This window comes from Chroicocephalus ridibundus, chromosome 24 (assembly GCF_963924245.1).
Source record: "Chroicocephalus ridibundus chromosome 24, bChrRid1.1, whole genome shotgun sequence".
Taxonomy (NCBI): Eukaryota; Metazoa; Chordata; class Aves; order Charadriiformes; family Laridae; genus Chroicocephalus; species Chroicocephalus ridibundus.
In genome coordinates, this window is record NC_086307.1 from 1,721,473 (window position 1) to 1,747,480 (window position 26,008).

The 26,008-nt window shown below is 52.3% G+C and overlaps 1 protein-coding gene across 3 annotated transcripts in view; it reads left to right on the forward strand.

Annotated features, from left to right (window-relative positions):
- Positions 1-25,656, forward strand: part of SPATS2 (spermatogenesis associated serine rich 2) — a 31,163-nt gene extending 5,507 nt beyond the window's left edge. Inside the window, exons 2-14 of one of the 3 annotated variants that reach the window (XM_063359329.1) lie at positions 1,308-1,447; positions 2,708-3,010; positions 10,723-10,802; positions 11,083-11,191; positions 12,134-12,183; positions 13,368-13,626; positions 13,906-14,118; positions 15,272-15,407; positions 20,705-20,763; positions 21,520-21,629; positions 23,076-23,178; positions 23,598-23,803; positions 24,601-25,656. In XM_063359329.1, the coding sequence (XP_063215399.1) occupies positions 2,986-3,010; positions 10,723-10,802; positions 11,083-11,191; positions 12,134-12,183; positions 13,368-13,626; positions 13,906-14,118; positions 15,272-15,407; positions 20,705-20,763; positions 21,520-21,629; positions 23,076-23,178; positions 23,598-23,803; positions 24,601-24,900 (1,650 nt within the window). In that variant the 5' untranslated portion in view covers positions 1,308-1,447; positions 2,708-2,985 and the 3' untranslated portion in view covers positions 24,901-25,656. The remainder of the gene's footprint in view (positions 1-1,307; positions 1,448-2,707; positions 3,011-10,722; positions 10,803-11,082; positions 11,192-12,133; positions 12,184-13,367; positions 13,627-13,905; positions 14,119-15,271; positions 15,408-20,704; positions 20,764-21,519; positions 21,630-23,075; positions 23,179-23,597; positions 23,804-24,600) is intronic. The other 2 variants (XM_063359327.1, XM_063359330.1) reach the window with 2 other exon arrangements.
- The last annotated feature ends 352 nt before the right edge of the window (positions 25,657-26,008 follow it).

Sequence of the window (26,008 nt, forward strand, 5' to 3'; positions counted from 1 at the left end):
CAGGTAGATTTCTTGACGTTTTTGTATCGATGCTTTATGGTTTCTACAGCCACATACCATGGGCTGGATAAGCCTTATATTGCCCTTATCTGAAGGAGCTCCCCACTTGTAATGAGTTTATTTGAACTTGCATTAACCTTTGCTATTTTACCAGGCTTGAAATTTCCACTTGGGTTTTAAAAACGCTTGTGTGTTTTACAGCCCCCTCATGCCGCTCTGATTAAGGTTCCCGGCTAATTGCCGTGTTGAAATTTCCAGCCCTTCTGCCGGCAGAGACGCGGAGCTGAAGGCCTGAACCCCAATTTCGGCATGAGCCAGAGCCACTTGTGACCTGCTCTAGATCCTTACCACGGGGTGTATGGGCCAGAATATTAATTGCATCATCAAGGAGTAAAGATTTGCCATTTCATACCCATCAGATACATCAGTGGGGTTTTGTTTCCACTCCTTTATTTTATTACTTTTGTGCGTGGAATTTAGCTTGCCAAAGAGTAATTCAGAACCTGCCGTTTGTTGTTTGTTTTCCCCCCAAGACTTAATTACTGTTTGTTTTCCTCCTTTGAAGTGGCTAAAACTATATTTCTCGGGTGATAAGGTGTTGTGTTTTTCAGGCTTTTGGAGATTTCCTGATAACTTCTTTGCTGGCAACTTTTGGTTTTTCACAGCTTGTTTCTAGACTTCGTCTGGATGGATTGTTCTCGCAGTTATTTGCTTTTCGGGGATGTACGTGCGGAGGCAGTTTTTAAGTGTTCCTTTGTTTCGTGAATTAAGTTTGAGACAAGTTGAGGGAGTTCACATAAAGTAGTCTCCAGCGTGACGTGACAGGCTTTTGTCAGTGCCTGTGTATTTCCACGCTCCCTCCGGATTCCAGCACGCTCGTCTTTATTTAAAAAATGAAATTATAAAGACGTCTCTAAAGCACAGCTGTGGGGTTGAGGCTTTTTGTTTGTTTGTTTTAAATCTCTGAGCAATATCGAAGGCAGGCGTTTAGCTCTGGTGTCATAGGTCGGTGCGTGAGTATTTGCCTTCTCCTCAACCCAGCGTTATCTTAAAATCACGGGAGGTGCCGGGGGTTGCCAGCGGCTGGAGGCTGCGCCGGAGTGTTTCCTGCTCCGGACACGAAGCAGCCGGGCAGGGAAGTGAAACTTGGGTGTAATCGTGCAAATCAAATCAAATCCCATCGGCTGCGCCAGCTCCGAGCTCAACCTGCCGGCAGTCTCCAGGCATTGGGCTCCGGGGCCTCTCACCATCCCCACGCAGCAGCTTCATCCCTCGCTAAATTCTCCGGCTTCTCTATTTTTGAGCAGAGTTTCAAATGCCGCATTTTTTACGAGGTGCTATTTAGTGCCGCGAGGCATCAAAGCGAATGAAGGCGTTTAATTCGGAGAGCTGAAGGCGACGAGGCAGGAGTTTGTAACCACCCCTCCTTTTGGGACTCTCTTTCCAGGTAAAAAAAATCCCTTTGCACAGTCTTGTTTTGCGCAGACAGTGAGCGTTGGCTCTGTCTCGGATTTGGATTGCCAGGGTCACCGCTTAGGAATAAGTTTTGAACTCCTGTGAAGGGAAAATCCTAATGATAGGAAAGGTCTATTTTTAAATCAAAATAGGCTCGTTAAGACCCTGTCGCTGAGCCCTGGGGCCGTGTCGCCGTTCTTGAGTTGCAGGAGCGTGTCTGAATTCCTCAGACATGGAAACCGTATCCCTAAAAATAATCCTCCTCATCGGGGTGGACGGGAGGCGAACTTCTAATTATTTCTGGAGCAAATGAGATGCGCGTTCCTCAGTGCTGTCGTTTCATTTTTCAAGAGCGTGTGGCTTTTGCTAAAATGTCCGAGGTCTCCCAATGTTTACTAAAATATTTTGCATCTTCAGTTACCTGTGTTTTACGTGTTGAAATGGCAATTTTGGTGTTTTTTCCTGCTCTGTTGTGAACACGGCTTTGAGGTTTTGTGACGGGGGCCGGCTCCCTGCTTGGGGCGAGGCGGGTTTTCGGTGGCAGAGAGGTCCCCATTGTTCCCTTACCTTGTTTCTCCTGCTGTTCTTTGTTTAACCTGTCATCCCGCTTGACGTGGTGCTGCCGCCCCGGCTTTCCCTGGCTCCTTACATCGGGAGCAGAAGGAAAACACACGGATGTAACGCCCCGCGGAGCTGCCCCTGTGCTGCCTCGCTACAGGAGGGTTGTCTTCCGTCCTCTGTTGAAATAAGCGTTTAATATTTGTCAGGTTTTGGGTGCTGGCAGCAAAGTGAATTTGGCCTTCCCTGGGATGCTGCTTGCGTCCGCACACGAGAGGTCTAAGAGTTTGCGCGGTCACGAGTGTTGTCACCGAGCGTAGAACCACGCTCTCAGTCTGCTCTTATGGCCGTAAACGCTGGCGTTTGTGTAAATGTTGTTTTTATGATGGGTTCTGAACCTCCCTGGTTCTACTGCCCGTGTGCTGAAGGGACGGTGTCTTACAGTAGCTTTGAATTAAGCCTGTTGAAACTGTACCAAGGCTGTAGGGATCTCGTTGCTTTATAGTTAATGTTGCTTTTTATTCTGGCCGGTTGTTTCCCCACACCTTTAAACAAAATAGAAATTTTACTCTTCAAACGCGTGAGCAAGGCCGCTCTGACAAGCTGGGAGACTCGGGGTATGCTTTGGTTAGTACGGCAGCAATTTTCTTATTTCGATTCTTTTTTTTTTCCCCCTCCCTTCTTTCTCTTTCAGAACCTGAAAAGACCGACACCAGCGGCTGCGCCCGGGCTCCGTGACAAGAAGCTGCTTTTCGGGGGAAGGAGCTGTAGTGCTCCGCCGGCCTGTCAGCAAATTTCTGACAACTCCAGACCCCGTTTGCCCTCACAGCTGGGATTTTGCCATCCCAACCCGTCTATCTGCCGCTCTCCGCCTTGGTACCGGGCGGGTGTGAATTCCAGCTGCTCCGGGGCGAGGACTCTCTTTTTTTCCCCCCCTCCCGCGTAGCTGGAAATTAGAGCAAACACGCTGAGATGTCTAAAAAGCAACATACAAAAGGTAAGATGCATGCGAACGTGATATCATCAAATGCCAATAACCGGCGCTATTGATTCCAAAGTTATCAATTAGGAAAGGGGTTAATTGCTTTTGCTATACTCCTTTCAAGGCTGCTGATGTCACTTGACAGCTTATTGTCACTCTACTGGTGACATCGTGTAACCTGTTGGGGTTTGTGACATTTTTAGTAGCATTTCAGTTGTCCAGCTGGACAGTTCTGATTTCCTGAGTCCCTGTTATAATGTTAATATTGCATCGCTTTCACAGTCTGACAACAGGAATAAAATAAAAAAAAAAAATACTCTTTAGCAGTTGAAGAGTTGCAGAGCCAAACTTTGTGATTTTCCTGGCGTCCCCGGTTGGCGCGGGATTCCCCTCGCTGTGTATGACTTGGGATGAATTTGAGCGGTGCCTGAGTCTTTCCTGGCATTAACTCTACCAAAACTCAGTCCTCTTCCCGGCCAGCCCTTGTCCACCTTCCGTGGGTTGAGGGCAGGCTTCGGGTTTGGAGTTGCTTCTCCAGTTTCTGGCCACTGCTTGCCAGGAGTCCAGTTAAACCAGTCGTTGAGTTGAGGTGGGCCAGCTCTGCTCAGGTCTTGCCTCGTGGCCCCGTGATTCAAACTAAACCTATTTAAACCTTTCTCCTTAGCGATAGGTGTGGAAGAGCAATGAGCACCTTTTGCGAGAAGCTTTCCCCCCCCCCGCCCCCCCCCCCCCCCACTGCTTTGTCTTTTTCCCTTCTCTGCCGTCGCATGTTAAGTGGGGAAGCTGTTCCGGCATCAGGCAGCTTATTTCAGGGAGGGATCTTATTTGTCACGTGCGAAACATTAATTCCAAAGTGTGTGTGTGGTGGGGGGAGAAGGGGGGTTGAGGGTTAAGGTTTTCTTTTTATTTGAACTGACTACTAATTAATAATTTAAGGTGAATGGGTTTGACAATTCATGTCCTCTACCTCCAGAGAAGAGCTTTTGTTCTCTGTAGATTTTTTTGTATTATTTTTTTCCTAGCAGCTTTGGCATAGAAAGTGTCTACCTGAGGAGCCTAGCCGTCCTTTGACAGCTAGATCCATACATGATTCAAAGCAATTAGTAACAGTTAGGGAAATTACCATATAGGATGATTTTTGAGTGATTTTTAAAACGCTGTATTTGTATCTGTGCTCTTGGAAGCCTCGGTAAAAGTCATTAATTGACTTCTCTGATGCTGGAAATGGAGCCCGGAATTGTTGGTGCCGACTAAGTGTGGAGAGAAAAACACACCTTGAGAGAGCTGAAGGGAATTAACGGGTGTAGGTAGGGGAACGGCAGGAGAAATCTGCAGGAGACAAGTGGGGGACACCCCAGGGAGCTGTTATCTGGGGGATTCAGGGGGCTGGCACATCCCCAGCCGAAGGAGAAATTGCTGCTCTTGGGGCTTGTTGGGCAGAGCGCGTGATGGAGAACCTGCGGGGAAGCGCTGGCAGGTATTGGGTTCCGAAAGAAGAGTAAAGGCATCTTGGGCATAAATATTTGACGCGGGGCAGGAACGCGGAGCAGACTTTAATTGCGGGGCTGTGAAACCTGCCCTGCTTTGTTCCGCAGGCTGGGCTCCCCGTGCTGCGGGGCCGTATGGACATAGGGGAAGGTGAGAGTTAAAGCCGCAGACTCCTCTGGCTCTGCCCTGTCCTGTTTGGACTGTGATTGAATTTTCAATTACTGCTTTTCTGCCGCTCTAGAATGTTAATGTAGTCAACCAATATTTTCCAGTCCTCTGTAAAGCAGTGTACCTTGGCCAGGTAAGGAATAACGCCTTCTTCAGTTTCTCTTTCTTTCTGCAAGCAAAACAAAACCCCTTTGCAGCGTAACAAAGGGCTGCTGAGGAGTCTTGAGAGAGGGGGAAGGAGACAGACCTATTTTTAATAATGCAGCCATTCTGAAACCGAATGGGAGGCCCACCTGGTTCTTCTTAGAAGTGCCACCAAGCAGAGGGAACATCTGAGCTGCCCAGAAGGGTATTTTTAAGTCTTGCGAAAATGTATATGCAAAGTTTGGGCACAGAATCCTGTTCTACTCCTGAATATGACTGGCTTTAAATAACTCTTTACTCAAAAGATCTCTGCTGAGGAGAAGACGGCTCCATCTCTAAACCAGGGGCGTAATCGTCCCCATTGCAGACCCGAATGCGTGTGTCCACACGTAGGTCCGTCTGGGTTATACTGGGTGGCTCATTTCAGCTTTAGTGTATTCTGTGAGGGGATGATTTAAAATTTGAAGGAAGGGTAGTCTCAGTGATGCCAGATCTCTAAATAAATACTTCCCCAGAGCCCAGTAGGTTTGTGGGTTGCTGCTCTCTGAAGTGATCCTGGATCCGTAGTGCTTCTGTTTTGCCCCCACTACGAAGCGTGTCCTTCTCCCTCTCATCCTCCTCCCGACTCGATTAATTGATTTGAGCGAAAGCAGCCACCGGGCTCAGGAATGACTGGTGACCCCAGGATACAAAGCAATCACATAAATCTTGTTTCCATCGGCCATCAGCCACGGTTTTAGGCGTGCCACGTTCCTGAATAAAACAGCACTCGGGTTCCTGCTCATCTGGATACATCGAAGAGCCATTTCAGTTGATGGAAAATTGTCCGGCGTGAATTTGGTAAAGGCAAAAGGTCTTTAGTACCAGGCGCTGGGAAGGGGCGGTGTTGAGCAGCAGAGGGGCTGCACACCAGAGCCCCCGAATGAAACAGAAACCCCGAATGTGAGCGAGATTTCCTTTTCAGCTCGTACTTTGTCTAACAAGGTGTAGATCAGGCAGAAGATACCGCTCTGCAGAAACCCGGCTGCGCTGGTCAGGGTGGTTCCAAGCTATTTGCTAACTTCTGGTAGGGTCGGCAAAGCGTGAGGTTGCGGAGTTGCTCAGCACGGCAGCCCGTGCTGGGAGTGACGTTGAGAACGCATGGAGGCAAATGTTGAACCTGTGTCCTGTAACCTGAGAAATTGGATCCCGGCTTGCGAGTGAGCTCGGGTGCAGGACGGGGATGCCGGCGGTGTCAGGAATTCATGGGAACTTTGGCTGCATCGCTCTGCTGAGCGCGATGCTCTGCGAATGCGCGGCTTTAATTTAATTTTTCATTTTTTATGTGTAGATGGAAATTTGATGGGAGGGGGAAGATGGTGTCCTGCAGTTTGAATTACCTTAATGGCTCTCTGGCTCGCCGGCCTTAGCTCAAGCCGATTGCCTGGCTCCGCTTGTGTGTGTCCAAAAGCAGAAGGTGGCTTAACGCTGCGGCTGTGGCAGAGGCCGGGATGTGTCAGCACGGTCACCTCGGCTGGAGCGGCCGGTGACACTGTGGGGACACGAGACCTGCGCCCCAAGCACTTGCCCTGGAAGCGGGATGGGAGAGCTGCCTCCCTCCGAGTCCCTGCCTTCGGAACAGAAATACCCAGTTCTAGCAGCGTGACTCTGGGCATATTTTAGTTGATTTGCAAGAGGTTAATTTTTATTCCATATTTAATTTCTTTTTTATTCCGCTCTTCCAAGCCCGTAAATGAATCTGGCGTTAAAGTGGGGATGTGGCTCACGTTGATATAGGGGCTCACTCTTCACTGCCAGCAGCCAGCTGATCGGATGCTTCTGCCGTCGGATATCTGGAAGGCTTAGTTTGCTCACCTCAGAACGAATTCTTCAAATTGTGAGTCCATCTCTTGCCCGCGTAGCCTCGTTCTATCTCAAACACAGCAAATTTTTTTGAAATTACATGCTGGTGAACCGATCCTGTACCAAGTTTGGACCGGGGAGGCCATGGCGTGTGCTTTGCCCCTTGGAATCTGAGAAAACACGCGAGAAAATGGCATTTCTTGTTGAGCTGAGACTCTGAAGTGCAGCTGCTGCCTCCGCAGGCCGCCTGTGCTCAGCAGGAATATTGGGAATATCCCAGAGTTGGCCTCGGGGCATGGAAATAGTTTCCACAACAGCTGATGGAGGTACCCGAGCCCCGACTTCGAGTGCGCCCAGGCAGCGAGCAGGGACAAACTTGAGCAAATACAGCAAAACCAGACCCGCTCAAATATCTCGATGTGTTTTGGCTTGGGGCGGTGTGTGGTGGTGATGTTCTTCCCCTTGGATCGTGGAGGGAGTTAGTGTTTCTATGTAGTTTTTCCTGATAGCAATGAAATGTGGTCTGGACAGCAGCAAACCCGGGAACGTTGATTGTAATCCCGCTTTAGTCCTTAATCCTCTCTAATTCACAAGGAGAGAGTTTAGCATCGGTACCTCTGTTGCCCGTTAGTGAGAACTGTTCTCAAAAAGGAAAAATAGCCGTGGGTGCTGATGTAATTTGTAAGGAAAAGCAGGATGCGGGAGGACTGGGAGACGTGGCCCGTGGTGGTTGTTGCCCCGTGCGCGGTGCCCGACCCCTGGGGAGCGGCGCAACCGCCGAAAGCACCCGCAGATAGCATCTCTTGTTTAGCACTTTTTCCAGAAATCCCTATTTATTTATTCTTTTAATTCTGCATATATGGGTATTTTGGTGTGACTGCAAGCACAGAGCGATAGAATAATGGTATTCTGCCTTCTTGACTCTGTCCTGGGAAGCTGCATTAATTCCTGTCCAGTCACCTCTGCAGTCCTGGCCACCGCCGCCTCCCGATCCTCGCAACGCAGGGACTGCTGAAGACGCTTGTAATGAGAGCAAATTGGAGATGCTCTGAGCGAGCGGCAAGGTGCCATTTCTTTAAGAGCTTTTTTTTTATTTCGCATTAGCCCAGGTCTCCCGCGCTATCCCTGGGAGAGCCGGCGCAGTTACCGCTGACCTGAAAAGCCACGGAGTCTATAAATGTTTGAGGCTTTAACTGAATCTTGGCTGCAGAGAACTTGAAGCGTATACGCCGTCCGGTCCTCCAAAGCCTGCGGGTGCCCTGGCTGGGGCAGGAGGGTGGATTTAGTGTTTGGAGCAAGATTTTGTTTTGGTTTTTTTTTTTTTAGTTTCTTACACTATTTTGCTGTGCAGACTTCCCACGAGCTGGCAGGTGGAGGTGGTGGGGATGAAGTGCTGGATGGGCTCGGAGGAGCTAAATGCATAGGTGTAATCTTGCCATACGCTTCCGTACGCTGTGCTCTGTGCTGATAGCTGGGATAAAGTCTGCGTGGCTGCCGGGCTGGTGCTTTTATTCCTTTTCCGTGTCTCCTCACAAAATGCCGGCCCTGCCGTGGCTTGGAAGCGAGCCAGGACTTGGCTTGTGTTCACCTGGGGGCTTAAGGGGGAAAATATCGGCCCCTGGTTTGACTTCCTCGAGGTGTCAGGTGTGAAATTCTTTTATTTTGTGTGTCCCAGGAAGCAGAGCAGGCGTTTGTTAGGTCTGGGGTTTTAATTCTTGCGCGTGTTTCGTATGGAAAGGACTAACTGGCGGAGTTACGGGAGGAGGAGATGGATGTTTGGTAGGGTGGATTCTTCCTGGCATCATTAGTGTTTCTATTTAAGAGCTCCTGTGTTATTAGTCCAATAAATAGCACCAAAACACAGAAGTAAATGATTTGGGATGAATGATTTCTTGCCACCTCATTTTTCTGGAGGCTGCAGTTATGAACAGGGAAGCAATTAAGGCCATTGGCAGCGTCTCTGGGGTTTATCACATCAAATCAACAGGGTAGCACGGCATGGTGTGTGTTTTAATGCAAGAGAGATCAGTCCGAGCGTCTGACTGACGCGTCATGTCAGACATGACATGCATAGTCTGAGCCCCGGCTTTGGGAGAGAGCTTTCCTTTCCCACAAGGCTGTTAATTCAAAAAATCCTGAAGTCGCTGGTGGCCGCCAGACTTCTGTCCACGCGGGCGCGAGCATTTTAAGTTCTGTCCCTTCTTGCAGATACCCACTGTCACAAGAGGCCTGAGCGCCAGCAGCCCTTTTAATGATGCTTGGGAGCGCTCAAGGGCAATATCAAATGTGTACGGTGTAGTCTCCGTCGCATAATTTTTGCATGATAAAACATTTTAACACCAGGAGGACTCGGGCTGGGGTGAAGCGGCTGGAAGCTGGAGAAGCGGCTGGGAGCGAGAGTCCCCCGTAAGATCAAGTGCAAACGGGAATGTGGGAAAGGGATGGGATTGAGTAGCTGAATATGTGCACGGGGGAGCTGAACTTCATCTTTCCTGGCACCTGGGCCCTCGGTGGCTGCTCGGCGATGAAGATTCTGAAAAAAGATTGCTAATTCTCACTCGGTGATGAGAGGCTGAAAGCCATTTACAAGATTAAGGACTAGAAAGTTGGTAACTTGAACTTCCGTGAGCTTGGGAAACTTGAGAAAATCTTGCTCATGGGGCTGAAACGGGTAAGGACGGCGCGAGGAAGAATTTAACCGTTCATCTGTAGCCTTAATAAGAGGCTGACCTTTCCATCATGTTCACAATTCTGTCACTGTATTTGGAGGCATCTCGGTTTAAATGCTACATCAATGTCTGGGAACCGCAGAAGTCAATGGTGTGTCTCGGCATCGCGTACGAGTTATTTAGAGGAGGTGAGGGAAAGAACATGAATCAGCAGCTGGGAATATCAGCTGAGCTAAAGCAGAAAGGGCAGTGACCGAGCGAGCGTCCCCGCAGAGCACCCTGGCCTGCTGGCAGTGTCCCTTCCCCAGGCGGTCCCCAAAGCCACCTCAGAAGCTCCGCAGAAGAACCGCTGTCACGGGCTGCCCCGGCATCACGAGGCATCGAGGCAAACGCAAGCAAATGCCCTCCTAGATCTGCCTGGGCTTTTGTGGGTGCCTGGAAAGGGGCTGGTGATGCAGAAATAGGAGTGTTTAAAAACCCCTGGGGTCCTGCCGTCAGCCCCTGCCCGGGGACACGTGTTCTTCCTGAGACCTAACGTGGCTAAAATACCGATTTGAAGTATGTTCTGTCATAGTAAAACACGTCTATGAACAGCTTTATCCCTTTTCCTTAGCAAACCTGAAATTTAGCCTGCTCAGACCTTTGGCAGGCAAATCGAGCGTGAATTTGTGATGCCAGGCGCTCGTAAGGATCTCTCGGTGAGACGGTAGGGCCTGCAGATTTATGTGACCTTTGCTCGCTGGCAGGGAACGAACCTGTTGGTGATGGCTGTCTCAATTATGGGTCTCTTTTGGAACATAGAAGCATTACCTTGGAGATCGTAGCTGGCAGGGAACACAAGCTGCTGGATCTTCAAACCCATTTATCAGTCTGCTTGCCATTTGTATCTCCAGGTGGAGGAAATTGTTAACCACACCGCTCGAAGGCTCTAGCGCTTTTCTTAACTCTTTATTGCCGGGCTCGGTAAAAGATGAATGCGGAAATGAAGGAGCGGTGCTGGGCCAGGCTGCTTCAGCGATCTCTTCCGCACCAGCCCTGGTGGGGCTTGGGGGTTTGGGGCTTGTGGTTTTGAGTCGTGGCTGGTTAAATGGACCCAGAGCTGAGGAGTGAATTGGCTTCTTGAGTTCGGGGAGGGGAGGGGAGGCACTGGCAAACCAGACTCAGCTGGGGTTACCTGGCTAAGCAGAATCTGGCCCTTAAGCAAGCCTGGGATATCACCTGGTTTATTCGCAGCAGCTACTATCCCTCTGCCAACTGTATGGCGGAATTAGCCAGCGAGCGCCGTACGCCTGTAGGATTTCAATTTTCTCCTTGGCAAAGTAGCAGCTCAGAGCTGACCTCGTGCTTCGTACCTTTCTAAATGTCTCCCGGTGCCTGTTGTTCAGAAGAGAGTTTCCCTCTCCTTTGTCTTCACAGATCCGTCTGGGTTCATTTTTGATGTGCAGTCCAACACTGTGATGGCCCAAGGAGGAACCTTTGAAAACATGAAGGAAAAGGTAAATGTGTCTTCCGAGACTTTAACTCGCCACGTGCCGGGGAAGAGCTCGTGAGCGCTGTATCTTCATCTCCTCTCGGAGATGAAATATGTTTCTGTCCGGGAGCTAACTGCAGCTCTGTCAAAAGAAAATTTTATTCAGGCTAAATCGTCCTGGCGCATTAAAGTTTTATAAGGAAGTCATTGGTGATAGTTTTTAGCCTCCTGGCAGAAGGCTTGGCGTGGGCTGCGTGTGGGATAAAGCAAATGGTTTACACGTTCCTGTGTTTTCTTCCCTCCAGATCAGCGCGGTGCGTGCAATAGTCCCCAACAGGAGCAACAATGAGATCGTCCTCGTGCTGCAGCATTTTGACAATTGCGTGGACAAAACAGTGCAAGCCTTTATGGAAGGTAACCGCGGCTGGTTCCTCGGTGGGGTTTGTGGCTTCGTAACCCCTACGGACCGTGTTTACGGACCCGCTTGAGAAGCAGCGATAGCCTTTGTGCAGAAAGGGCTGCGTGCAGTGAGTACAGCCAGGCAGCAGGAGCTCCCGCGGCTTCTCAGCATGTCCAAGCACAGGCTCGACCCATACAAACAACCAAGGGATGAGTCTCTTCCCAAGTTTTAGTTGGTGTTTGTTCAACGAGGGGTCAAGGCAGAGATAAGCGTTTGATAGCTCTATAGATAAAGAAGGTTTGATGCTTGATTACAGAAAGTCTTGTTCATGTGTACAAAATGGGAATGTCTTCAGCTTTGATAGTTGCAGTTTGTACTTTGAGACCCGGCTCGCAGATCTCATCTCGGGTCTGGCACGCTGCGTTAGATGGATTTTCTGAGCTTGGAAAACAGGCTGCTGGTGGTGACAGCGCCTGTCGCTTTGCAGCTCTTCTTTCCGAGCTGGCCATCGCTGACAGCCGCGTTTTGCCTCTGGCCTGCGGAAGGTATGACAGCCAGACTGCGGCCATCCTGACACGGTCAGTGGCTCTGGGGAGAGAAGGCTGGCAGACACCTGACCTGAACGCAACCTCCCAGCTCAGAATGTGCTCCAGCAGGTTCCAAGCACCCAAACCTTTAGTATGACAGAGCCAGAGAGAAAGTTATTGTTTTTTCATATTATTTTTTTTTTTCTTTTTCCCCCCTGGAAAGAGCTGTGTTGTCAGGGAGTAGTCCTGTTCAGCCGTGTGTTCCCAAAGCAAAAATGAAACCGATCCTTTTATTACATCAATTAAGAGATTTGAGACTCAGCTGCAGGAAGCGTTTCAGCTGGCTCCAGTCTGGAGGCGCTTCCGAGTGACTGGGAAGGGACTGGAGTGGGTGCCTCCTCCGCCGCTCATCCCTGCCTTTCGTTTCAGGCAATGCCAGTGAAGTACTGAAAGAATGGACTGTAACAGGCAAAAAAAAGGTAACGCTTTAAATATACTTTGCCAAGGCATTTATCTCTCTATTTTTGAGGATTTAGACTACAGAGAGCAGTATGCATTCCTCGTGATTTAGATGGGAAAGGAAACCAAAGAGCGGAGGTGTGTCTGGATGTTAGCAGAACTGATGCACGGAGATAATCACCAGGCTATCGCGTGCCTCACTGTTCGGGGCAATGATTTACATGATAACTTCAGTGCAAGCTGTAAATATCATCTTCTCGGCGCATTTGCATGTAATTCAGTTGTCAGACACACTGTGTCGAACGCAGCATCGAGGGGGGGTGGGGGGGGAAAGGGTTCTAGACTTTCCGTCCTTGCAGTCGCTTTTATTCTGCTGACCCTCTACAGCACCCCTAATCCACACACACAGCCCCACACCGAAGTAAATCTTTATCAGGTCCATTTATTTCACCGGAGCTCTGTAATTCACTGTTCAGATAGTCATGCTGTTCCATTTTTCATCGGTAACCTTTGGAGCTGAACAGTTGCATTTAATGCTGAGCTCTGTGGAAATATATTTCTCTGTCACGTAAGCTTTCTCGAGTGTTTGGCCTCGTTCTTTGCTCAGACCTCTGTGAAAGGGTTAAATAAAGGTTTGCAAAGTTTCAGCACTTGATATTATAATATCTAAATCCACCAGGACAAGAATAAAATCATCATTATTCAAAAGGACTCTTTTGAATACGTGAAAAGCACCGGCATGAAATGGAGAGGGGAAAAATGTGACCGAAATAGCCCTGTGGTGGGAAATGAGGGGAGTTTTTTTCCGAGCAAGGTCTAACAGAGCACCCTGGAACCTGCGCCTGGGCAGGGAGCACCCCCAGAAGCCGCCCAGCTGGGGGCTGGGGCCCAAAGGCTACGAGCCCTTTGGGTGCTTCCCATCACTTGTGTAGCCCTCGTCCGATAACCGTTGCTCTTGTTGGCACACCGTCGCGGAGGATAATGTATTCGCGCCTCGTTAATGCCACTATATTTGTCCTCATTGTTGAATAAATCCCTCCTCCTGTTAATAGGATCAACAGCCAGGCCAGCTGAAAAAGCATTTAATTCAGCTACTTTCAGCCAGTAAGCATAAGCTTAAATTTCCCTTCAGGAATTAAGCTTAATATATATATATATATATATTTTTTTTTTCCCCTTTGTGGTGTGGATACCTAATCCCTAGAACAAGAAGAAGAAAACCAAACCGAAACCGCAAGCTGAATCGAGCCCTGGCCTCCCAGACCCCGGTAAATTGGTGTCCACTGAAGAGGAGCAATCGGCAAACTCGGAGAAGGGTGGAATTAACGGTTTCCATGTCAACGGCTGTGCCCACGACACGGAGTCTGTGGACTCGCTCAGCGAAGGTTTGGATGCGCTTTCAATTGATGCCCGAGAGCTGGAGGATTGCGAGGCCGCTGCCCCAGACATGCCTGAGAGAACAGGTTAGTCTTCGAAAGCCGCGCAGGAGATGGGCACCCGGTGTTTGAAACGCAGAGGAGCTGCCTCCTGCTTTTTTTTTTTTTTTCGTGTTCCCGCTGGGTTTTGGGTCAGCTTTAAATACTGGTTTGTTTGGACGGCTCTTCAGGGAAGAGCGGCTTGCCTTGTATTTCTGATTTCTTTTTTTTTTTTTTTTTTTTTTTTTTGCTTGTTGTGGTAAAGAGGCGCTCAGTGTTCTGCCGTCCGCTTCGTGTTCCCCTTTAAACGAGTGTGCTTTTCTACAGCAGTGCCTGAACTAGCGAACGGAATAGCAGACTTTGACACAAAATCGCTCATCCTGCATCCTTCCCAGAGCCCTTCGTCTCTCAGACAGCGGCCTGAGCAGAGGAGCGCCAGCAGGTCTCTGTCCAGATCGACAGCTGGCAACGCAGCTCCGGCCTCTCTGTCCGCACCGCGGCTGGAAGATGTTCCCGTTTCACCTGCAAACAAGAAGCTGGGTAAGGCCCTGAGGGTCTGCGCCCTCGCCCGGCTCCGAGCCGTTGCTGCTGGCCAAATTCTCACTGCCTCTTCTGCCGTGTCACTGACAGACGCGGTGGTGAGGCACGCCGGACTTTGATTTTAATGCGAGCTAACACGCTTCTTATTATCTGGCCAGTAACTTGCACTCCGCTCCTCCTCTTCCCTGCGCGCAGCAGGGATCTTGACAGCAGTTTAGATGTAGTGCCCGGAGCAGCGAACCCGCCTGTGTGAGAGAAGCAGGGGAGGAAGGAAGCAGCCGGTCTCGCCGCATACGTTTAGCCCGTTCTTCCTTGTGCTCCCTCACAGAGCCTTTGGGTTGTTTCTCATCTTTTGTGTGAATTTGTCAAAAGGCCAGAAGTTCGGCCCAGCCCCTGTTACAAGAAGTGACAGGCTCCTTCTACGGGATTTATTATTTTTTTTTTTTTTGCTCCCCCCTCTTTTGTGTGCTCTCTCCACAGCTGAGCTCTGTGGGGATAACAAGTGGGGACAGGAGGGACCTCGGAGCCCCCGGTTCCGCTTAGCTCAGGGAGATGAGGCGGCGGTCGTTCGCCTCCTTGCTGCGTGGGAAAGCTGTAACGAGCAGTTGTTAATGGAGCTTGGCAGGGGGGCAACTGGTGGTGTATCCCGCTGGCGAGCTGAGAGACGGGGACCAGCCAGTCCTTGCAGCTCCTGGTTTGAGGAAATGGCCTTAATTTTAGTTTCCAAGATAATTCCCTTCCCCGGGCAGTCATTCCATACCGTTTAGCGATACGGTGTGTTGGTTTTCAGCGTAGACTCCGTTTCACTCGTCTCCAGTCCCTCGCACAAAAGCAACTCAGAGGCGCGTTTGATTTCTCTCGTGACATTAAAAATGTGGGGGAACATCCCTGCCCGTGGAAGGAGATTCTACAAGCCCTGGGAAAACTTCTCCCCAGAATAAGAAAATCCGTCTCAAACTGTCCCTGCTGAACCTGGTGCCTTTGTAATGGGGAAGGGAAAGAAAAATTTAAAACCGAGCAGTGAATAGTTTTTTGGTTTTGGTTTTGTTTTTTTTTTAAATAAGAGGGAAAGCCATCTTTAGATTTCTCCCTGCTGGGAGGATTTAGCGGTCTGATTGACGTGACTGTTTGGGTTCGCTCTGTCTCTTGGTAGGTTCTAATATTGAAAAATCAGTGAAGGATCTCCAGCGCTGCACCGTTTCACTGGCTCGGTACCGCGTTGTGGTGAAGGAGGAAATGGATGCTTCCATTAAGAAGATGAAGCAGGTCTTTGCTGAGCTGCAGAGTAGGTAAGTTAAATGTAGGGACGGATCCAGGTGTTAAGGATTAAAACCAATACATTTGGAATAAGACTTCGGCTTTCCGGTAGGGTTAACGACTTGCTCGTGTTTGCCGTACCGCCCCGGCTCTGTTCTTCAGCCTCTGGGGAGGTCAGTGTGGCGTTAAGAATAAACCGGAGGCTAAAGGCCCGTGCTCTGTGGGTTTTTGAAGCCTTTGGTGGGGGGGGGGGGCATTTGCAGGGCCTGCGTTCCAGCTGTCGGCCCACGCGTGCGGTGGGATGTTCATACGCTGCTCTGGGCTGTCCATCAGGGTCTTTGACAAACTGTGGCTGCCCAAGACCATCGGAAAGTCATTTTAGACTCAGGTAATACGAGGAACTCGCCAGATAACGTACTCTTGAGTTACAAATACAAATGTCAGCTGTGCTGGAAGGAGAACTGGTGGGAGCTCAGGGCGCAGTACGACGTGTCTTTTAGAAACAAACATTCGTATTTGAAATCTTCAAATTATGGCCGAATATAACATAGAAGAGAGGGACCCTTTTGAAGGTACAAGTACACATCAAAGATCATCCCATGCAGCGTTGCTTCCCCTGTTTTAAGACAAACTTTTAGTAGTGTGCGTGATGTTCCCTACGGGTGTCATCGAGTCTCTTTTTTAATGAACATCTTTATTGGTTTGGATAAGTGCTTTAAGATTATATTCCGAAAGGCCTAACATCAGATACGCTCGCTGTCTTGGCTGATTGACTCTATTTCTGAGGAAATTGTTCTTCCTGGTTGTACAAACACGATTGCTTTTGGTAAAGAAATATTCATAAGAAACTGCACAGAGAGTTCTCCTTGCCTGAAGTGAGTAACGTTTGACAAGTAACTAAAATGCCGCTCTCGCATTGAGGGATTAAAGTAGATATTTGGCAGACTTGCAAATCTGTGTCAAAAGCTGTCTGTGCCTGAAAACTGGATGTGGCCTCAAAGGCGAGAGTAGTCGGGGGTGATGCAGAGAGCTCTTTTCTGAAGCCTTTTAGCCAATTCGGCGGTTCGGTGTGGGCTTTTTCTTGTGCCCGTACTTGCCTTGAACTTTGCCCGCAGGAACTGCTCTCCCGCACTAAATGGAATGCTGTCCCGTACTTAAATTCAGCGCGTGCTAAAAATACTGACAAAAATGTTCATAGGTGACTTTTAAACTTACCTGAGGACAGGAGACCAAAGGAGGGCTGGGGTTACAGGTGTCCGTGGGCCCCGACCTGCCTTTTGGTGCTGAGCTGTGGGGACGTGGAGCTCCCAGCACCTCCCATCCTTTGGAAAATCTGCAACGCGACGGGATTTACCTTGTCCGTAAGAGATTTGTAGCCCTAACTCAAGTTTGGTTTTGTGAATATTATTTCTTACTTTGTTAGTGGCTTTGTCTACTGAGTCAATACTGATACCGATTTGATATTATCACCGCATACAGCGGGGTTTTGTCCTTAGTTTTATTTGTCTGCCTCTCTATACGGTTACGACATCTGTAAGGACTCTCTCCCCGGTATGGAAAATGTCATTCTTTTGGCTAATGTGTCTGGTTCCGTATAAGTAATTCCTCACCCTTTGACTTACGTTATCATCTATAAAACACTTGCGTCATGTTGGGAAAGGTTAAAGACTCAAGTCCAGCCCAGCAGCGTCGCTGCGATAAGCCGAGCCGGCAGTGGGTGAAGCAGGACACGCGGTTCCGTCAGCGGGGAGGCGAGTGCCTGCCTGGAATGCGGCCACCGGGAACCTCCTTCGACAAACGCCGAGCCAAAGAGCTGCCCGGCAGGATGCCGGGGCCGCGCGGTCGATGCGCGGTGACTCTGCAGAAAGACATTCACTTTCCTTTTCCCCAAAGTGATGCAATTGCCGGTGACCTGAAGTGTAAATTGCACCTTTACGGTTTTTTTTTTTATTGGGTTGCGTTTTTTGTTTTCCCAACTCCCTGCATGACCCAGAGAACAATTAGTGTCTTTTTAAACGCTACGGCACAAGGTGGGATCCGATGGTTAAACCCTCTTGCTGAATTGCCTCTCCGGCTGGCTTTCTACCAAAACCTGGTTTAAAAGCAGGTTTGTTCAACTGAAATAGGATATTTCAGTAGCAAAGCTGCGACTGGTTTAACTTGTGCCTGTCAGGGCTGCCCTTCGGATGTCCTTTTAACCAGTGAGGCTTCCTGGAGTTCTTCACCTTCTCTCCCTAGACAAGGTGCTTCTATTAGACCTGTGGTCTGTAGGTAGGTGAGGGCGAAGGAGACCAATGCCGGGGTTGTGCCTGGCAGGTATCTCGGTCTCTGAAATCTGGCCTGTTGGAGTGGCAGATGGGGCTTTGGCTTCCTATTTAGAGAGGATTTGCTCCTCTGGGCTGGAGATGATCAGGTAACCTGAACTAGGGAATCCTGATAGTCCTTAATTTCTTGAATATTTTGCTATCCACTGACAGGGAAAGTAACACAGCAGGGGGGAAAAAAAACCCCTGAGCCTTTGTGAGTGGTGTTGCGGATAGGTTCAACTTCATCAACGCGCGCTGCGAGTCAGGGTTTGAGGTTTCTCACTGCGGAGAATCCCCTCTGCGTGCCTCGTGGCAGAGCTGCCAGGCGAGCTTCCAGCCACCTTCCATTGCAGCCGGGCTTGGAGATCCTTGTGTTTCAGCCCCAAGGAAAACTGGCCCCGGAACCCTAAGCATGTTTGTGCAAACGGCTCTTGTCTTCTGCGAACGGATGATGTCTTGCAGGCACTGCTCGACCGAGCTGAGAGCGTCTTCTAATGGTTGGGTCACAACTGAGTCTTCAGCATTAATTCGTCTTCAGCAGGCTTAGCTGCTCCCCCTTTTTCTTCCTTGTGCACTCCTTCAATATCCTTTCTTAAAGGCCAGTCCTCCTGGCAGGGGCAGATGCGCTCTCCGTGCTGCGTGGGATCCCAGGACAGAGCATTGGGAAAGGCAGGCCTCTTTCCCAACGGATCCGGCAGAAGGAAGTGCGTTTGTTTGAGGAGAAGCCGTGCGGGATGGAGGAGCAGTGGGGTCTGATGCGAGTCACTCGTCACGCGAAGCCACTTGACCTCTGTTCCTCAGCCAGCCCAACTGTAAAATTGGGTAAAGGACTCCAGCTGAGCTCTGCTGAGTAAATTAAATTACAGAGAGATGCAAGCTACGCTCCGTGCCAAGGTGCGTGCGTGTTGCGCCTGCAGCTTGGCGGAAAAAAAAATCCCCAAACCCCCATATAAAGCGGGTGTTGGCTTTGCAGGAGCTGGGTGTGTGTCTGTGTGTTCAGGGAGGAGGCGTTGGGGTAAGGTGTAGCACAACCCAGTTCTGCGGCACGGGCGCCAGCTGCAAAGGCTGTTCCTGCACTGGAATTAATCATTAAGGCCATATTCGGCCCCGTATCTCCCGGTGATTCCTGCCGCTGGGGTGGCTCTGGGCAGGAGGCAGCGGGGTATCTCCCTTTCCCTGTCCCTTGGCGTGGCGGAGCCAGGTTGTGCCGCTCTGGAAACAAGGTGAAGTCTTATTAGCGTAGCTTTTGACACCCGTCGTTGTATTTGCGCAGTTGGGCTGAGAGTGCCTGACCTGGATCAGGCCCCTGCTGTGCTACGAGCAGAAACAATTCCTGCCCTGAAAAGGCAGATGGACAGAGCGATAAATCAACAGAAGAAGCCAAATGTCAAAGCTGCTGTTCAGAGGGAATTGTTTAAATTGATCTTGCCTCAGCCCTCCCTGACATGCAGAGGAGCGGGAGCGGCGGTTTGAGTTTGCATTTCAGATGCTCTGTGGCTTCCCTTTCAGATAGTCGCTAAAATAAATATTCTTCCCATTTTCAAGCAAACCTTTCTCACTAAAAGAGCATGTGGTGGGTGTTGAAGGGCTGACCCTGCGCACAGCCGATATCTCCGATTACCGTTTAGTGTCTGTGCTGCGCGTATCGTACAGCGACCACGTGAGAGGAAGACTCTGCTTTTATATTTAGAAAGCAGAAACTGAAATGAACCCGATTAATAGGCTGGGTGGTGAATGCATTCCAGCTGCCGGCAGCAGCTGAGTGAAGGTGAGCTGCGGCGGTGCAGGGCTGAGGACGTCGGAGGCGTTGCTTCCAAGGAAGCACAAAAGAAGCCTTTGCAGGGGGGAGGGTATCTGCAAGAGTCTGGATTCCTTACGGCAAAGAGCTGTGACCAGTACGTGCCCCAATCCGGATTGGGAGGACTGGTATTTCCCCTCCTGCTTCCATTGTAACTCGGTGTGCGCATCTCCCGGGACAAGAGCCCTCTTTGCACGGCCTGTGAGCAGCAGTGATGGGAAGGTTCCTGGGTGCTCTGCCTCACCGGAGGGTGCTCAAAAAACCTGAATTTGCTAAATTTGGCCAGGCGGTAGCTGTGCGGTTCTGCTTGCGTAAAAGCTGCCGCCGTGATGCCCGGGGGAATTGCGGTCTCATGGCAACAGGCACGCTCGAACCTCCTGGCGAGTGGAGACGCTTTGCTGTGACCCACTCAGGTGTTCCCTCCATGGCCAAAGAATCCTCAGACCGTAACAGACTCCCGGATCGTGGACCTGTGTAGCTCCGGGTGACCTGGTGACAAGGCAGGAGGACGTGTCCTCGTACCTGCTGCACCGGGGGGAAGGTTGCCATGCTCTCATGTGGGTCCTGCAGCCCTGTGGGGGATCAGCGGGGTACGCGCCTCCTGAGAAGCAGCCCAGAGCACCCGAATCCAGGTTTCTGGGTCGGTGGGCCAATTTGGTAGGTTTAAGTAAGCTAATGAGGGCGTAAGAGCGGAGCATCGCTTCCCAGCGTGGCCCCTGAGGGGCTGCCTCGGATGGGACGGCTGCCCGAATGCCTGGCGCCCTGCTCCTGCCATCCTGGATCCTCGCCCTGCCCCGCTGCTCCTGCCTTTTGTATTTTGAGCGACTCTTTCAAACGTTGTGCCCTCGTTTTCTTCGGCGAGGAGAAGTCCAGCCGAGTAGAGCCGTCCCCCACCAGCCCAGCCGCCGCTCCTTTCTCCCCTTGCCAAGGTGGCTCCGACTTTATCAGGGTAAGGTGACCATGTCCCCGGCGGGTTGGGAACGCCGCATCGTGCTCCGCGCTGTCCCCAGCGCAGCCCGGACACAACTCCGCACCTGCCAGAACAAAAGCCGCGCTGGGTGCGCGGTGCCACGGGCTCCTGCTGCCATCTGCCGGTCTCTCCCCGCTGGCCGGCAAACCCTCCCAACCCTCCTCTTGCAGTAAGATTTCATCGTCCTCTTTGTTTCTTACTAAATCTCCCCTTTTTCTGTTTTTTTTTTTTTTTATTTCCCCCCACCCCCTCCAGCCTTATGGATCGCGAGGTGGCGTTGCTGGCTGAGATGGACAAAGTGAAAGCAGAAGCAAGTAAGGCTCTTGTCTTTCTACCGAGGGCCCGCCTGAAGAGCTGTAGGTGTTGCTGCGCTCTTCAGGCTCAGCCCCCCAAGATTTCTGTGATTTTTTTTTTACCTCCCGGTCCTGAATATGTGGCTCTGTACCCAGAGAAGCCTTGCCCCGTGGCTTGGGTTAGCCATATATATATATATATATATCTCACGACTAGATCGCGTTTGCTGCCTGACACAGTTGATACAAACCATCCCCTTTGAGGTCTAAGCACCCTCGTTAGAGGATGGGGACATAAACCGCTCTGATTCCTGACAGTCTCGGCATTCCTGGGGAGCTGGGCAGGGATTTCTGGGAGGGGAATCCATGGGGACGCCCGCCCCAGCAGCACCCAGCCCCCCAGTTCCAATCACCGTAGAACCACGGAATCCCGGGTTGGAAGGGACCCCGAGGACCACCTGCGCCAGCCTTTCACGGCCAAAGCAGGGGATTTGGGGTGGGGGAAGGAAGGAGTTTAGCCCGGGGAGAGCGGTAAAACTTCCACCGAAGCTGCGTGTGGTGCCCCTGGTCGCGTCAGCTCACAGCTCAGGTCCGCTCCGTGTCTGGATGGAAATGGGGCGGCGGGGGCTGCTGTGCAGCTGGCACGGAGCGCTGGGGGGAGGACGGGAGGCAGGGAACCTGCTGTTTACCAATAAGGGGCTGTGTGCCGGGGCTGGGGCGGTTTAACTCCGCGGGGGGAGGGTTGGTTGGGAGCCTGAGCCGTGGTCTGTTTTGCAGTGGAAATTCTGGTCAGCCGCCAGAAGAAGGCAGAAGCCCTGAAGAAGATGACCGATGTGGCCGTGCGGATGTCGGAGGAGCAGCTGGTGGAGCTCAGAGCCGACATAAAGGTGAGCTCTTTGCTCCCTCTACTCCAGCCGGGTCCTAATCCCACCCAAGTGTGGTGTGGCAGGAATTCTGCAGCTGCCACCTAGTCCGTGGTAGGAATTGTGGGGGTGCCAGCTCAACAGGGCCCTCTCAGGTGGCAGCTCAGAGAAGAGGAGTCACCAATCCGCTGGGTAAATAAGCGGATTATTTACCAAACACGCAGAGCCGCTGGAGCTGGTGCCTCCGAGGAGGGACCCCAACCTCAGATCGCCCCAGTTATACCGTCCCAGCACCCCATCCCCGAGTGCAATCCCTTGATTGTGGTCGGTCTCGATTTCTTACTGGTTTTCTTGGTCGCTGGGCTGCCTGCCTTCTGAAGTTACCTCATTCTCTCGGAATTGTTTCTCTGGTCCTTATCCTCGCCATTACGCTTGAACGTGCCGGACTCAGCGAGTTCTGTGTTTGCAGCATTGGTTTTATCAGAAAGTTTACTCTCGGTCAGCTCTTGCAGCCTGAGGCTTCAACTACTTCAGCTTCTAGCGCTAAGCAAGGCCGTTAATCCTGACCGTTCTCAACGGTGGCACGCTTTTGTGTAGTTTTCTGGGTGTCTGACACTTCTGAATGCAATTTTGTGTCCTGTGCGAGTCTTTTCCTTGCGTCTGTCGTTCCTCAATCCACCACCAGCGCTCTGCATGCCGCTGCGGACAGCGGGATACGGGGCACCTGAATTGAAATATTACAAATACTTGGTTTGTAAAATACCGACGGCGGCCAACAACCCATCAGCTGGGCGTTAACCCCGGCACGCCCGGCCCTTGTGAGCGGGCAGAGAGCGGGGAAGGCGGCAGGGCCATGGCTTTGTGCTCCGAGCGGTTGTGAAAACCACCCGCTGGCGTGGGCTGACCTCTGCCTTTTCCCCCCCACCCCCGAAACGGGGAGACCTTCCCGGCTGCGCCCCGGCCGCTTTTATATTCCCTAAAACGTTTCTGCTCTCCAGCTCCCCGGCTCCTGCCACAAGAGGTCAGTGCGAAGTTGCATCAATTAAATTCCAGTTTAATAATTAAAAGTGCTCCCCCTGCAGCAGGATGAATGCAGCTGAGAAACCTGTTGCCCCCGAGAGTGTCCAGAGAGCAGGGGGGGCTGGTTCCCCAGAGCAGGGCCAGGGAGAGCGGAGCTGCTTCGGGCCGAGTGAATCCGCGGCTCGGCTGCTGGAGCCGGGGGAAGGCTCCTTTGTGCATGGGTGGAAATCCACTGGGGGGCGGGGGGGGGTGGGAAAAAAAGTGGTTTTCTATTTCCCTAAGTCATAGCCATCTGCCTTCTCACCAAGGTGGCTTTTTTTTCAAGCAGCCCCCACCTCAGGTACTTGTTCCTGGGCCAAACCGGGAGGTTTTCACCTCCGTTTTCTGTTCCCGTGCACAGACTGAATTAACCTCGTTAACTGCATTAAAAATTTTGCCTTTTCTGTGAAGCACTTTGTGAGCGAGCGGAAGTACGACGAGGACCTGGGCAGGGTGGCACGCTTCACCTGTGACCTCGACGCGCTGAAGAAGAGCATCGCCTCCTTTGGCCAAGGTGAGCTGGAGGGGAGTCGGGGAGGAGCCATCGGTCACCTTTTGCTGGCCCTGCCATCACCAAAACCCTTCATGTGTCCCCAAAACTGGGAGTGTTCTGGTCAGGGGGTTTTGTTTCCTCTTGGCAGCGGAGAGAGGAGCCAGCCCTCCCCTTGTTGCTGCTGCAGACGCTTCTCCCTTGGCAAGGGGGGGCTCTGTGCCCTTCCTCTTCGCTGTCGAGCGCTGGTCCCAGTTTGCCATGCCCTTGCTACCGTTCACACAACCAAAAAAAAGCCCGAAAAACGTCCATTGTCCTTTCGAGCCTTTGGCTGCAGCCGGGAGCCCCCAGCAGTGCTGGAGCTGGCCAGGTCTGGAGGCCGGATGGCTAATGGTGTGGGTCCCGTCTGCAGAATGCACATTTTTGGGGTATTTCTCTTCCAGTTTCCCATCCAAAGAACAGCTACTCCACCCGCTCGCGCTGCAGCTCCGTCACCGCCGTGTCCCTGAGCGAGACCTCTGCTCCCTCCGCCCCCGCCTGTGCCTCTGCCTCTGCCGCCAGCCTCACCACGGCCAGCAAGAAGCCCTCGTCCCCAGCGGATGCAGCCGTGGGGAATGCAGGTGGCCGCCCTTCCCAGCCTTCCCGAGAGGTAACTGCACCCCAGCACGGCACCGGCACCGCATGGTGCTGCGGGGAGTTTGTTCCACGTTTGTGGCTTCTCTCCCCATTCCTGGGCTGGGTCAGGACTTGCACAGGGCTGAGCAGCAGCGGCTTCACAGAACCATAGGATGGTTTGGGTTGGGAGGGACCTTAAAGCCCACCCAGTGCCACCCCCTGCCCTGGGCAGGGACACCTCTCACCAGCCCAGGTTGCTCCAAGCCCCGTCCAACCTGGCCTTGAACCCCTCCAGGGATGGGGCAGCCACAGCTTCTCTGGGCAACCTGGGCCAGGGGCGCACCCCCCTCACAGCCAAGAATTTCTTCCCCAGATCTCACCTAAATCTCCCTCTGTCAGTGTAAAACCCTTCCCCCTCGTCCCGTGGCTCCCCTCCCTGCTCCAGAGTCCCTCCCCAGCTTTCCTGGAGCCCCTTGAGGGACTGGAAGGGGCTGGAAGGTCTCCGCGGAGCCTTCTCTTCTCCAGGCTGAACCCCCCCAGCTCTCTCAGCCTGTCCCCACAGCAGAGGGGCTCCAGCCCCCCCAGCATCTCCGGGGCCTCCTCCAGCCCCGCTCCAACAGCTCCGTGTCCTTCTGCTGTTGGTGCCCCAGTGTTGGGTCTAGCCGCGGCGCGCAGCCTGTCCTCGATGGTTCTGCTTCAGAGCGGACTTTGGAAGTTTTGCTGTTCCATTTCCCCCCTACCAGGACCAAGAGGTTGGGGTGTGCGGGGATGCGGCCCCAAGAGCTAGCAGCTCTCCAGCCCCCCTCACTCGCCCACCCTCTTCTGTTCCAGGCTTCCCAGGGGAACAGGAGACCGGGAGCGGGGCCCAGGTCCCAGGGCCAGCGCCACATCGGCCCCCCGGCCCCCGGCCGCTCCAACAACGGCAACCGACAGCGGAATGGGCCGGGCCAGGCCCACGGCAGGCGACAAACCCCCCCTCCAGCAACCTCCGCCGGCAACCCCGGCCAGACGCAGCCCCCGGGCACTGGGGGGGCCTCAGCGCGGCACGGCCCCCCCTCCACCGGCACAGAGACCAAGGGGCTCCCGCAGCGGAAGCCCCGGAGCAGCCGTCAGGAGGGAGCCAACTCCTGAGAGCCCCGGGCTCTGCCGCCAGCCCCGCGGCGCAACCAGACTGGAGGAAGCTCCTAGCTAGGATACTAACGAAGGAAAGTTTACACTTCTCTTGTTATTTTTCTTTTTTTTTTTTTGTGCCATTTTTTTTTTCTTTCTTTCTTTCCTTCCTTCCCCCCCCCCGCCCCACCTCCTCATCTGCTTTGTGTTCTCAGCCTGCGCTGCGCCCTCTGCGCGGGTCCGGGCCCCCCCGCCCCTGCCCCGCTCCCCTCTCTCTCCCTTTTCCCCTCCAGAAATCAGCCTTCTCTGCGAAATCGCTGGCCAAAACCCAGCCCCAAAAGTGTCTTTTCTTCTCCCCCCCGCCCCTACCCCGGCCTCGGAGGAAGGGCCTCCGACAGCCCGTCCCCTCGTGCTGGCAGCGAGGATGATGAGGGCTGGGACACGGGGCCTGGGGAGAGCCGGAGGGGGGGTGTTGGGGGGATGTCCCCTCCCCTGGGGACAGGCAGGAATCTGGACCCCTCCTCTCCGGGGACCTGCGCACTTCGTCCGCACACTTTGCTGTTCTCTGGTTTTCGTGTTGGGGACCTCTTTTTATTTTATTCACTTCCCCGGCTTGCCCTGCCTTCTCCCCACCCCCCACCACTTCTCCAGCCTTTCTTTGTCCCTAAATTAAATTTATAGCAATATCAATTAGCAGAGCTAATCCTAGGTGATACGGGGTGGAGATTGCAACGGTCCTTCTTTAGAGCTGTATGAATAAAGACGATGTTCATGGTGGATGTCGCTGTCTGTGCCTTGCTGCCACCAGCAAATTATAGAATCGCAGGATGGTTTGGGTGAGAATGAACCTTAAAGCTCATCTCCTCCACGCCCCACATCCAGCGGGACGCCTCCCACCAGCCCAGGTTGCTCCAAGCCCCGTCCAACCTGGCCTTGAACCCCTCCAGGGATGGGGCAGCCACAGCTTCTCTGGGCAACCTGGGCCAGGGGCTCACCCCCCTCACAGCCAAGAATTTCTTCCTCACATCTCACCTGAATCTCCCTCTTCCAGTGTAAAACCCTTCCCCCTCGTCCCCTGGATCCCCTCCCTGCTCCAGAGTCCCTCCTCAGCTTTCTTTCATAGAATCAT